Genomic DNA, 14,072 nt, shown 5'->3' on the forward strand with positions numbered 1-14,072 from the left:
CGCCCGCAGCCCCGCACGCGGCCAAGCTCGGGGCGTCCCCCTCCCCCGGGCCTGGCGAACCCGAGGGGTGAAGCTCTTTGCTTTGACAAGCGGTGCGGCGGAGGCGTGGAGAGCGGCGAGCAAAAGAGCGAGCGAGCCAGACTGAGGAAACTCGAGACGGGAACAAAGAGGGATCGGGTTTTGTGTGTGTGTGTGTGTGTGTGTGTGTGTGTGCGTGTGCGTGTGCGTGTGTGTGTGTGTGTGTGTCGGCTCCAGCTCCCGGCAGAATCTTTTGGGTCCGAGGCCCCTGCTGTGACTCCTCGAGACCCAGCCGTGCCCTCCACTGCCGACTCCCTGCACTCGCCGACACAAACTTTATTCTTGGCAAACTTCTTCTCTTTCTCTTTCCCTCCTCCTCCGCCCCCACCTTTTCCTCTGGCAGATTAAATGCTCCTGGAGACGGAAAACCGAAGCGAAAGGGAAGGAAATAAGAAGCTTTAAAACGGACATCTCCAATCCGGGTGGCTCTTTTTTTTTTTTATCCTCCAGGAAGTGGACATTTCGTTATCTTCTGATTCTCTTTGCACCGCCTCTACTGGGACAAACGGAGCCGTTTTGCCTAGCTCCCTTCTTTTCTTGGAAAACAGACTCCCAGATCGGCATCTGGGAAAGCAAAGGTGGAGAGATTTGCGTAGAGACGCGCCGACGGACTCTCCACTGGCCTTTGGAGAGTCAAAACTCCTCCGGAACTGGCGTCCTCCGCGCGCAGACCCCGGAGACGCTGGGGGCGTGGGGCGGCCGCCCGGGCAGCCTAGCCTAGCGCGCAGCACAGACGCCCCCAGAGGCGCCAGCTGCTGCGGCCCTCGCATCCCTGTGTCTTTCGGCGTCGGGGACGGGCGCGGGCGTAGGTCTTTGCGGAGTGGGAAGGCACGGGCGGCCACTGGGGCGCGGGCGCCGCTGCAGCAGCTCCGGCTGCCGGCCGCCAGCCCGGCGCTCTCCAGCCCGGCTTCCGCCTGCTCTCCTTCCTCACGCATCCTTTCAATTCTCCTTCTCCTCCTCCCCTTTTCGTTGACCCCTTCTCTTTTCTGCTGTCGCCTGGGGTGCTCCCCCAGCGGAGCGGAGATTACAGAGTGGTCGGGATGCCCCAACTCTCCGGGGCAGGCGGCGGCGGTGGGGGGGACCCGGAACTCTGCGCCACGGACGAGATGATCCCCTTCAAAGACGAGGGCGATCCCCAGAAGGAGAAGATTTTCGCCGAGATCAGTCACCCTGAAGAGGAAGGTGACTTAGCCGACATCAAGTCTTCCTTGGTTAACGAATCCGAAATCATCCCGGCGAGCAACGGCCACGAGGTGAGCGGGCTGCTGCCCCGAGCTTTGAGAGGCGTGGCGGGTCCGGGGGAAGAGCAGAGAGGGAAGAAGGGAGGGAAGGCGCTGGAGAGCCTTGGCTGAAGGGTCCCGATTAGGTCTGCAGGGTGGGGGGATGGGGGCGGGTGGCTGGGCTCCTGGTTAGTGTTCTTTCTTTCTTTGTGTGTGTGTGTGTGTGTGTGTGTGTGTGTGTGTGTGTGTGGTGTGCTGGGAAACATTCCAAGTGGATCAGTTTTGGGGTTTGGTGACTTAAACCGTTGGTTTGCGGCCAGGAGAACCTGCCCTTAACCCATCATGTTTGGCCTTCGGACTTTTTAGTGGGGTTTAGGGAGTGCGATTAAAGCGAGTATGTCTGAACAACACTACTGAGAAGTTCTTCCGTAGGACGGAAAACAGAGTGCACCCGCTATCTTTCTCGGTAGATGTCTCTGCAAAAGTGCGTTAAACCACCAAAGGCTTAGGTAAAGGCGAGCAGAGGCACAGGCCCGAGGAAGGGGAGGCGGGCGTGGGCCGGGGACAGGCGGGGCGGTCCCAACCGCTGCGGAGCCGGCCGGCCGAGGGGGCGCGCGCCCGGGCGGCGGGGGCGGTTCGGGCGCGGGTCCTTTGGGCCGCTGGGGCCGGCTGCCAGCAGCCGTGGGCGAGCCGAGACACCCCAGGGCGGGGGGGGCTCGCAGTACCGCCCGCAACGCTAGCTTGCTCCAATCATCGCCACGTAAAGAAAAAAAGTACGCTTATATTTGGGGTTAGTTTGGGCCCGAATCAGGCCTTTAAATCTTTGCAGAAGAAGGGCGAGTCGGAGAGATGCAGCGGAAACCGGTGCACTCACTCAGGGGAGGGTGGAAAGCGCTTTATCAGATCTCCTGGCCGGCTGCGGGCGATAGCGATGGTAACCCGAGTAGAGTAAATAGAGACACGTGGGTGCTGGCGAGAGAAAGCCAGTGAGCAGGACCTCGCGGAAGGGCTATTTCAGGCCTCGCGGAGAGCTTCAGAAGTGGGGGGAGGGGGGGCGGATGGACCCTGATACCCGACACTCCACTGGCCACCCTTGTTCAACAACTGGGAAACTCTTTGGAGGAAATCCGGTAGAAAAGTCCTGACACTCAGATGATTTCACCAACGCTTTTTCCCTCCAAAGAAATTTGGAGGGTATATTCTTTTTCCTTAAATGGCATCCTTCTGCCCCCAAAAAGAAAGCGTGTGGTTTTGGGGGCGGGGACATTTTGGGTTTTAAACAGTAAGTTTAAGAACACCTCAGAGTTGCCTTCTTTATCCTAATGGCAGGGGTGAGTACGCATTTTGGAAGCCCGGGGGCCTGGGTTCTAAGGGGAGCATAGGGGTGTTCTCCATACCCTGAGTCTTTCATCCCAATATGCCAATTAGGGGGGAACCTAGGGGTGGCCAGGGCACACCCAGCTCCACTTAAAAGATTTGTGACTATGTGTGTATGGGGGGAAGGAGGCCAGTGGGAGGACAGATGTCCGAGGAACCAAATGACATCCAAAACATTCGAGGCCAAACTCATATTTGTAGAGCAGCCTTTTAAAATTTCTACCCCTTTTCCTCGTCCTTTCTTTTTCAATAAGTAAAGTTGCTACGCACTTCACATTTTCTAAACGTTTCTGCCTTGGGGAGAAGGGTGCTGCATTTGAAGTCCAGAACTCCTATTAGGGCTCTGTTAATCTTTACCAGTGGTAAGTGGGCATGGGGCAGACCCAAGGAAGACAGTGAAGGGGTAATACCGCTGATTTGCAGGTGGTTGAGTCTGGGTGGATGATGGTTACCCAAACTGACATTAGCTGGGCTACCTTTTAGAAGTCTATAGCCCAATTTTCAAGTTTTCCTCCCTTTAACCACAGAACAGTTTACTTTTCTCTCGTAAGCTTGCACTGAGCCAGCCATGGTAGCTTATGAGGAGAAGAGCTCCTGCTGGGATTGGTTTGGGACAGTTGCCTAAGATCTCCATTTGTGAGTGATGGGCTTGTTTTTAGTTAAATGTCATTTTCAGTTGCAAAATATTTCAGCCCACTGTTAATCAGCTCTGATTGAAGTAAACAGTGGTTGAAGAAGCCATCAAAATGATTAACGCCGCCGTTAACTCAAATTCTTGTCATATTAGGTATCCAAGTAGCCTTGTTGTGTTTTAGTAAACAGTGGTCAGAACAGCATATGGATTGTTCGCAAGTTTGTTTCTGTTGTTATTATCATTTATAGCTGGTAGTCCTGGGTAGATAATTTTCAAAAACACATGTTGAAAAGAGAAAGACTTCCCAGTACTCAGCCTTAGCCTATCCTCTTAGATTAATAAACAAGTAGATTGAGTTGCACCTGATTCTCCTCTTTTGCGTTACCAGTGGATACACACTTATATCATTATTGTCACAAACTCTAAAGTGATCTTTCTTTTGGGGGTGGGGATTCGTCTTGTTAGGTGGCCAGACAAGCACAAACCTCTCAGGACTCCTACCACGACAAGGCCAGAGAACACCCTGATGACGGTAAGACGCTAATTCTATCTCTCCCAACCTTAACATTTAACGTGTGCAATTTGTGAATGTAGGTATGTTTTGCTATTTTTGTTTGCATCCAAGAAACTCGAATCATATGTGATAAGACTGTGCCTGTGTTTTAACAAAATGGGAAAGAAAACCCGGGAAACTTATTGCTTATCACTAATGTATAGTTACATAATTTAAAAACTGAATGACTTAGGGGCTTTTGAATTTCTGTTGGCTTCCAGATTCTTTGTGGAAGAGAAATGTCTATAATTAGTTTTCTCATTTTACCTGAAGTTCTAATTGTAGATCTTTGCTATTTTTTCCTGCATTGTTATAAAGAGTGACAGTCTACACCAATTTATTTTCCAACAAGAATAGTTTCAAATGGGCTTTCATTTGTGAAATTGCTGTTTCTTGTTATAGTGAGAAGGCAGGCACTGTATGCGCAGACTAAATATGGCTCAGTAAAGAAGACTCTAACTTGTAAAAATATAAAACGTTATTCTTAAAATTAAGAACTATGCATATGGAACGTGATAGACTTTCTCCCCATTGCTGATTCTTGCTCAAAACTGTAAAAATTCTACATATTTTTTAAGATTTAAGGAGAACTCCGTGTGACTTTAAAAGAATCTGTAATCTTTAGGGTTCCCTTGTTGAACAGTCTACATTTCTGTTCTCCTTTAATTACTTACAATTGGCCTGACCAGAATGAGGTGTTCGCATATACAATATGTCAGCTAGGGGAAGAAGAGAAGAGAACTATAATATCAGGCTTCCTTCTGAGCTACAAAGTAGTCACACAGATTAAAGAGAAGAAATGTATACAGTGAACAAACACACATTTCTTTACCAGAGTGATGTAAGTATAGCACATAAAATTAAGTCTCCTGTAGTTAATCCTTCATAAATTTGGGTAGTTGCCCATATGCTAGATACAGCTTGCTCCCTCAGTAAAAATCTAGAAATTTTCCAGAAATCTAGAAGCACAGGTAGAATTTTTGAGTTTGCCAGTAAGATGGAGCATAACTTCAAGTGTATAAATATATACGTGTGGGTATAGCTGAATGGCCTAGTATATTTATATTACAGCTTTGTGTCTTCTTTCATGTGTCTGTATTTCTTAGTCCAGTTTGTTAGTATTAGAACAAATTAAGTTAGATGGATAACACTTATTTTTGTAAAAACACCAGTAACAAACCAGTCAGTAGTGGCAATAAATTGAACCACATGTTTTTCAAACATCTGGTTCACTGCTAAGCCATTTAAGGGAATAAATACTGTCAATCTAAAATAGAGCATAATAATCCAGTTACAATACTTCGTAAACAAATCTCTTATGTAAGGTGTGATTTGAAGCAGTACTATTAACTTTTCAATGAAAAATACAGTGATATAAAAAGGAAGTCAAAGCACATTTGATTGTTCCTTGCATTCTCTCAGGAAAGCATCCAGATGGAGGACTCTACAACAAGGGACCCTCTTACTCGAGTTATTCCGGGTACATAATGATGCCAAACATGAATAATGACCCATACATGTCCAATGGATCTCTTTCTCCACCCATCCCGAGAACAGTGAGTAACATGCTGATGTTGCAGATTATTTCAGAAGTGTAAATTACTTTGTATTTTGGCAAAATGTTTGTTTTTTTAAAGACACTGGAAATGCTTTCATTATGTGTGACCAGTCGTTGCTAAATAAGACCTGCTATGAGGAATGGCTGCCTCACATACAATATTGCTACTTTTGATGTTTTGCACTTGGAATTTTAGCTTTGGGGGTATTGGTTAAGATAATAAAAAACAGATCACGAGCTATCGTGGAATCATTGAATTTAAATCAGCAAATTTCATGATTTTATGAGTATTTTGCTTTCTACTCTGATGAGAGAAATTGATTTAATCTTTCAATTAACTAAGTGCTGTATGTCTTTCATTGCCCATAAGCTATGTAGAATCAGAACTCCTTTGGCTTATTTGGAGCTGAATATTGGAAATGTTACGTCAGCTTTTAAAACAGTGTCTCATTTTATTGTGTTAGCTAACGTTTCTTTAAAATCAGTTTGGGGGTGGGGAGGAATGAGCTATTTTTTGCGTTATTGTCAATTGTTAAGAAAGTATCACTTGAAGATAATTCTAATGAAAATTGTTCTTTTTTATCTCGGGGTTCAGTTAACTTTCAAGTTTTAAAAATCCAGTGGCATTATAGCTGCTTTACACATTATGCATAACATGGAGACCTCATTTATATAGTAAGAAAACAGCTAAAGGGTTACCTCTGTAGTACATGAATGTGAAATGTGCTGGTGATGGAGTTCTCCCTGAGATTTGTCTCTTCGTAGGTAGTGATGGGTTTTTATTGCTCCGTCAATATATATACCTTCTTTCTGGCCTCACTCTCCCTCAACCACCCAAACCCCAATGAAAAACATGTATATTTGGGTGTTGAGGATGAGGGTTTCAGTCTAACTGGCCCTCCCGCGAGTCAATCTAGGATTATAAAATGGAACCTGTAGTCTTTGCCTTATTAGCCCAGTGCTTCCACCAAGTGAAAAAAAAAAATCAGTCACAGACATCTGGGGGCAAGTACTATCACTGATACCTCAGTGGACAGAATCTGGGAGCCATGAGATACTACAGAGTAGGAGAGAGGAATACCTCCTAATCAGTCATCAACAAACAAGAGTATTTATGGTTATCTTGATTACCTGTGGCCCTCAACTATTGAAGCGATAGATCTATGAAATACAACCACTTTATGCGGGCACTGTGATTTAGAAGTTATAATTTTTTCCCACAAGTTCCAAAAAGATATGTGACCTTTTAAGCAGGGAATGAGATTTTTCTAATTTGCATATAGCAGCTAAAATGGAGATCTTGGAAATCTTGTGATGGTTGTTACAGGAAAGAGCGATTTCACATTTTAAAAGGCTTTTCTAATACTTAATGATAGAAATGTGTGTGTGGTACATAGAAATCTCTTATCTAAAAGGTGAATGAACTAATAAAAGCAAATATGGTTTTTAACATTCAGAGACCACCCAAATAAATGCTTCTGAGTCTTAAAATTTGTAGGAGACTTTATATTGTTGAATTAAATATGCGTACATTCAGATATTTTAAAGTTGGGCTGTTTTTCTTTTGTTGATGTTTTGGAGGGGAGGGGGAGGAGCCTATGTTTTAGATAGGGAATAATTGAAGATTTCTGCTGAAGCCTTTTTAGAACAACAAATCAAATTATAGTCTCTGACTTGGTAACAATAGAAAATAGCTACCAAAATAATCTTATACTTTTAGGCTGTGTACGCAGTTAATGCTTAATAAGTATTTGTGGAATTTATTCTTTAGCCACTTCTCCTTTCAAAGCAATAATTTTTAAAAAGTCGGTATAATTAAAGTCTATTGATATTTATAAATTATTCCTAAGAATACTGAAAATTAAGCTTCTCTTCCTCTTTAAACCAGCATTTTCACCCCCTCAGTATACTAATCATTTTAAATTGTTAGAATGGAAAGTATTTATTGTTAGTGTATGTATTAAAATTCTGAGGTCAGTGAATTGAACAGTCATTCATTGTTTGGGAAAGATTTGTGGCCAGAATAAATGCTGGTGGGTGTAGAGTGGAGGAAAGGGGTGTGGTCAGGAAACAGTTACCTTAACCCTCCTATCTGCTGCGTTGCTTTATTCTGTTACATTTTAGAACACATTTATTTTAGGCACCTTTCTTGGGATATTCTGCAGTTTGCACAATTTGAGAAGCTTTTCAGGTTTCACCACGAGACAATGTTCAATTTTTTTCTTTTAGGGTCTGACCGAAGTGAGTTGAAATCTTTGGTTTTTAATAATTAACAGCTGTTTTTAGTGTGTCTGAGACCCAAAACACTTTAACCGGAAGGCAGCCCCTCCTCTTTACCCGTAACCACACTTCTGCCTCTTTCTCTTTAACTCTGTCCTTAGTAGGACTGAGTGTTTGTGCAACTGACATCCACAGTGATAGGTTTGCATCTAGGGTGTCAGGAGTCAGGAGCAGGGTGACCATTTGGGTTTGGGCTTTGCCTGGGAGCAGTCCCCTGTCAGCCCTGTTACTTGGATTTGCATTACAAACAACTGCTTGTTTACTGTATCTGCTGCCCTCAGGTGTTAGGATTAGAAAAACATCTGGGGGTGAGGGAGGGCCCTGACCAGCCCTTCCCCACACAGAATCTTCTGTTCACATGTAACTGCAGATGATCCAACTGGCACGCACAGAAATGTTTCTGCTGGTGGCTCATTTGAACAATTCTATTATGTGTCTGCTCTTTTTTAGGCAAACACTGGCACATGTATGCTCGCACAGCTTTTACCCATGGCCTAAATATAGTATTACCTACACAGGAGAACCACCTTTGCCAATCGAGCTTTTTTTCTTTTTTTCCACCTGAAGGGAAATTTTAATCGGCTAATTACATCCTTCTAGAACAGAAATTCTTAGAGGTGTGTCTATACCAGAAATCTTGTGAGGGTGTTTCATAGAATTTTAAGTAAGACTTCTTGGTTCAGATAAATTGGGCCTAGCAAGAAAGCACCTGTAATAATGACACTTTTGGTGTCATGAGTTCTTAAAGCACAGTAAACCTTGGCTTGAGGTGGTCGCCTTCATCGAGTGTGAGAGGATGCAGGAGCCTTTGAAATATTTCAGAGCAAGGGCCCTGGAGAGTTTATTAAAAGCATACTCCGAACACTTTCTCCGAGTCTTATTTATGAAAATCCTTGGAGGCCAATGGTAACGTATTAAAAGGAAAAAATAGTTCTTTGCCTCCTGCGCTGGGTCCTGGCACTTGTGTGCCTGAATACTGTGTGACAGTGAGCTCGGCTGGCGTTACATAGTGAAAGTTCCCATTGGCCTCATGCACTGTGGTTATTCATCTTAGGTGTCAAACTTCCATTTGTCCCTCATGCAACCCAAATGTTTAGCACCTCTCTCTGAAGAGAAACATCTCATTTCTCTTTAGCTGCTCAAGGGAAAAGCAGCAGACTTAGCTCAGGAAGCGTCAGCAAACGTTGCAGCTCGGGTCACACCAACCACAGTAACACCTGGCCAGGATAGTACTGCAGACTGCATCGTTTGTTTCTTTGTGATCTGAGGATGGATTTTTAGGTGGGAAAGGAAGATGTTTCTGTTTGAATTTCATCTTTCTTATTTTTAGTAGACATTGCTATTAAAATGTTTCAGGGTTTTTTTTGTTGTTGTTGTTATTTTGAGCAACTCAGTTCTATTGTATGGTTTTTACCTGAAGGGAATCAACGTTTTGATTTTTGATGAACAGAATTTACCTATTATAACTTTGTCTTAACCTCCCCCGCCCATGTTTGTATTTGCTTACAGTTAAAATTAGATTTTTGCCATTGTTCACATCTGGAATTAAGGAAGTAGGTGGACATGTCTAATCAGTAAGCTTACACTTATCCAGCTGTCCATCACACTGCTACTTGGCTGTGAAAATAATCACAGAAACCATAATCAATAGGGAGACTATGGCTTCTTAATTCAAGGGTACAGGGAGACTATAGCTTATGTTTTGAGCAAAAATTTTAAGTGTTTTTTCACTTTACTGCAAGGAGCTACTTCATTTGACTTACTGATAAATTATTTTAAATTTTCTAATCTAAGTTGTGTACTTTTTGAAGCTAAGTATATTAAATTTTCCTTTTACCTCAAGTTCAGGAGAAGTTAAGTTTTAGAAAGTATATTCTATCTCAGATTTGACTGTGATGTCAGGAGAATGTGTGGGAAAGTTCCTCAGGGCCCCAAACTCTTCTGTCTGATTCATCTTTTATTTATTTATTTTTTGCCACACCACATGGCATGTGGAATCTTACTTCCCCAACCAGGGATCGAACCTGCACCCCTTGAATTGGGAGTGCAGAGTGTTGACCACTGGACTGCCGGGGAAATCCTTGTTTGATTCATCTTAATTGTACTGCTACAAAGTTGGGAAAGGACCACAGTCAGAATAACTGGGAGTGATTGCCATTTCCCCTTCAGATAATTTAGAAATCTTATGACCGAATGGCATGCTAATTCAAGTGTCCTGGGAGCCCATGCTACCTGTGACCCTTCGGGAGCTAATACTGCCCTTGCATGACTGGTACTGCACAAGTGTGAGCCTTCGTTGATAGATTTTTCTGAAATGACCCTAGAAATTTCTTGTTCATTCATAAAGATATGAGAACAACCCAGTTTCATTACAACAAGACCATTAAGCCAACCTGCAGAAAATCTTGCTCTTTGAAATACCCCCTTCCCCTGCCCCCTTACAGGTCCTGGACTTGGCTCTCATCAACCCAACTGTTTTGATCCATTTCTGTCTTGCAGACTGACTCTTGTAATTCCAACAGGACAGAGTAAGGGCCTCATAAATGGGTCTATCTGGACTCGAACTTGTTACCTCACAAGTATTCTTCCACAGTATCAACTGAGAGATTTTTGCAACTTTTTGAGTCTTGTTTTGTTTTTAACTAATCCTGTTAGTTCTTTAGGCAGAACTGTTTGTGGTTTATGTGACTGACATTTTTTTAAGCAGTTAGACCATTCCATTCCTCTCTGACTCCCCTCGTTCCTTGTTTACGTATTATAGACAAAATCGGAATTTTATAAAACTGGTTTCCCTGTGATTTCAAGATAAACTTGAAGTTTAAAGAGAAAATGTGTCAGCACTTCCATGGGCCGGCAGAAAGGCACATATGTTTTATTCCCAGGCAAAGGTAGAGCTCAGCATTATATAGGTGCCACTGTCATGGGACTGAAGTTTTTTAAAAAGAGGGTATTCATTTAAACTTTGTATCTTTAAAGTTATTACTTCAGTCATTATGCCAAACTGAGCCAGTCTGTAGAAAGCTAATACTGTGGCAATCAAGGGACTTAGTACTGCTTTGTACTGTCCCAGCAGGTCCTTACTCATTTGGAAAAGGCAGCCATTGGACTTTATTTAAATAATTTTTAAAATATATTTTAGATTGGTGATCACTTTTTAAATATTAATTGTGACCTCGTGAAGTTCCTGTAGGAACTGTAGACTCTGCTGTAAGCTTTGAAGTCACTTTAAGCGTATAAATTATCAGTCTATAAGATTTGGAGGCACAAAGCCCGAAAATGGCCTGGAGACCAGCAACAAAGATGAGCAAGGGGAGAGATTGAATGCACCAAAAAGGAGAGTCAGGAGTTGAGCAGAGGATGGATAGGGAACAGGGATTGCTAACTCCCAGCTTCTGATAATCTAGCCAATCTAGCTGGGACTACTTGCAGACTATTATCAGAGGCTGTTCAGAGGACTGTAAAGTCTCTGTAAAGCAGTACATTTATACACAATACCCATTCTAGCCAAATCTCTAAGCCTGCTGAAATTATCCACTTGCTATATGTAGATCAGTATAAAGCTCACTGAAGAACGTTACTTGCTTGCCTTCAATCCGTACAGGGAAAACTGCAAGGGCATTACAGCGCGAACAAGAGTTTAGGTTACCTGTCCTCTTTCCCGCGTCTGTAGGAGAAATATGACTGGCAGAGATGTTGCATCACAGAGGGTCTAGAAATGTGTTGTAATTTTGCAGCTAACCGGAGGCAAGTAGACTCTAAAAAAACCTTTTGATTATTGACCGTTGTTTCTAGCTATGCCCACGTACAATACTGTATGGAACTTGGTGACAGTTCTGCAGAATCAAGTTTTGATCTTAGTCATGGTAATTTACTGTTGCTGTTATGTTCGCTTTAAAAAGGAAGCCTGTTACTACTTTACTCAATATAGAGAAAGGTTGAATGAGGGGTGGACAAAGGGAAGGTACGATAACATAAAAAGAGGGATGGCTCTAGTGTAGTTTTAATTTTCTCTTATTATTGTCAGCTGAATGAAACAGTTACCAAAACTGTTAAAAGCTGACACAGAAAAATATTTTTATAAATCCTTTTTTTTTTAAATCCTGAAAAGTTTTGCAATAAAGCCTATTAACTGTGAATGATAGTTGATCGGGGACGACTGATGAACTAGGAGATAGTTATATGTCATGAGTAGCCTAGCACAGGATAGACACTTCAGTAGATTTGCTGAATAAATAATGTTGTAGAAATTTTTCATGTATTTCTGGGGATATTTCCAAAGGATCTGTCTTTATTCAACCAAACGCTATATGAAAAGCAAAATCTGAAAGTGTCTGCTAAATAAATCCTTAGTATTTTATTATTTTACGTTTTCTCTGATTTGTTGCTTCAGTGGGAAAAAAAAAAGAGCATTAGACCATTGTCTTTAATGAGGAAGTCAGAGTCCTTCAGAATGTTGTTTCCGAGTAACAGCTGAAAACAGTCAGCTGGAGAGCTCGCTGCTAGAGTGAAAAAGAATGGGATTTGGTCCTCATTTGAGGACGGATCATAAGAAGTACTTATCTCTTACTTATGTCCTAGAAACCTGATTGAAGAAGAAGAGGTGATAGAAACGCTTTTTTCAGAAGGGTGCTTGAGATGGAAATAAAGTAATAAAGAAGCAAACCATCTTCAATTTTGTTTCTGTATCGTACGGTTAATGCTTCTCAATTCATTTTTATTCTTTCCCAGGTAGAAAGGACATTTCTTTTTTCAGTAACACTTGAGGTATTTTGAGATATTAAAAAATTCTGCATGTTCTTTTTAAATACGTATGGTAGCATCAGCGCTGACTCTTCTAGGCCAGTGTGTGTTGTAAATTGATTATATTCTTCAGCAATGTGGAGAGCAGAACTTTTGAGTCTGTATCAGGCAGAGGTAGGGATCCTCCTGTGAAGCCTGGGCCTGTGGAGGAGGGAAGTCCTAGGCAAGATATCAAAAGGTCTGGGGTCTAGACCCACGTCCATCACTCTCCCCCAAAGCCTTGGGAAGGTACCTGACCTCTATCAGAGTTTGTTTCCTTGTTTATCGTGAGGCATGTTAATATCTGGTTGCCTACCTTATATGGTGGATGTACAGTTCAGATGGCGCAAAGCCTGTGAAAGCATTTGGTTTTTTAGCTATGGGAGCAAAGCAGAAGTCTCAGATGGCGTACGCCCTCATGCCCACCTGGTAGGAATTCTGTCACAAGAGGTGTTTGACTGTATCCAAGAAGCTCCTGAGAAAGGGGAGACATTTTTGGTTCTTACCATGGCCCCATGCAGGCCTGGAAATTGGACACTGGGTCAAGGCCTTACATTAACTTTTAGAAAATATTAGCATAAAATAAAAGTTTTGGGAATTGTCATTATATTCTTTACAGAGACAGCTTTCTCCTCTTGGGCTCTTTTTTCTCTCGCAGCTGTTAGGAGAGCACCTGATTTTCTTCTACTAAGGGAATGAGATGTGTGAGGGAATGGATTTCTAAATTTAAGATTTGTTTAAAAATCTCATATCCTTCTAACATTTGATATGAAATTGACAGATAACTTAACTCCTTGGATGGGGGTAGTAATTGATTTTTATTTAGGAAACCTTTTTTTCCTTAATCCTTTAGCAGCTGGGTTTCTTTTCTCCACTGCAAACATTATATAGAGAGGAGATTTAAGAGCCGCGTGAATGTAGAGGACGACAGGAGAGTTATTCTTTTCCCCCTTCAAATTTTCTTCTGACTTAAGTCTTTCGAGCTTTCGTGGCATCTAAAAAAAATCAGGTCCAAGGGGGGATATGTTGGCCAGGCAGCAGAGAGACATCAGTGTTTTTCTAGTCTCGTTGGAAAATTACAGCTTTCATCCTTTCAAGACTTTTCTTTTTCTTTCAGTAAAACTCAGTGAATGTTAAATATATTTCAGTGTGGAGTTAGCTTTCTTGGTAGACTTCTTCAGTTTTAAACATCATGTATTATACCTTGTAATAATTATGGACACGTATCATCTTGGCACACTAGTTCATATGACTTGGACCAAAGGAAAAAGGTATTGTGGTCTTATCTCAAGTGTGTTAAACATTGTCTTAGACCCCAATACTTAAGATTTTTTAAAGTCTGAAACAAAACCAGGAGTACCAAAGTAAAAACTGTTTACCGTTTACTACAAATGGGCTAACCAGTTAAGTATCTGGCAGGGTTAGGAAAAGAATCAAGTCTCCCAGACATTGCTTGAATTGGTTTTTACTCTTTTTTTTTTTTTTTTTTGGTATATGTTAAAAGTTTAAAATTAAAACTCAAGAAATTCTTTTGAAAGGGAAAACGATTAACTTTTTTTTTTTTCTTTTTTAACTACTGTCATGCGCCAGGTG

The 14,072-nt window shown here is 42.3% G+C and overlaps 1 protein-coding gene across 5 annotated transcripts in view; it reads left to right on the forward strand.

The window, feature by feature from the left end:
- The first annotated feature begins 194 nt into the window (after positions 1-194).
- Positions 195-14,072, forward strand: part of LEF1 (lymphoid enhancer binding factor 1) — a 118,237-nt gene continuing 104,359 nt past the window's right edge. For all 5 annotated transcript variants that reach the window (XM_030864100.2, XM_060299108.1, XM_060299109.1 and 2 more), the window contains exons 1-3: positions 195-1,331; positions 3,775-3,841; positions 5,285-5,418. In XM_030864100.2, coding sequence (XP_030719960.2) covers positions 1,119-1,331; positions 3,775-3,841; positions 5,285-5,418 — 414 coding nt within the window. In that variant the 5' untranslated portion in view covers positions 195-1,118. The remainder of the gene's footprint in view (positions 1,332-3,774; positions 3,842-5,284; positions 5,419-14,072) is intronic.

Source organism: Globicephala melas, chromosome 5 (assembly GCF_963455315.2).
Source record: "Globicephala melas chromosome 5, mGloMel1.2, whole genome shotgun sequence".
NCBI classification, from domain to species: domain Eukaryota; kingdom Metazoa; phylum Chordata; class Mammalia; order Artiodactyla; family Delphinidae; genus Globicephala; species Globicephala melas.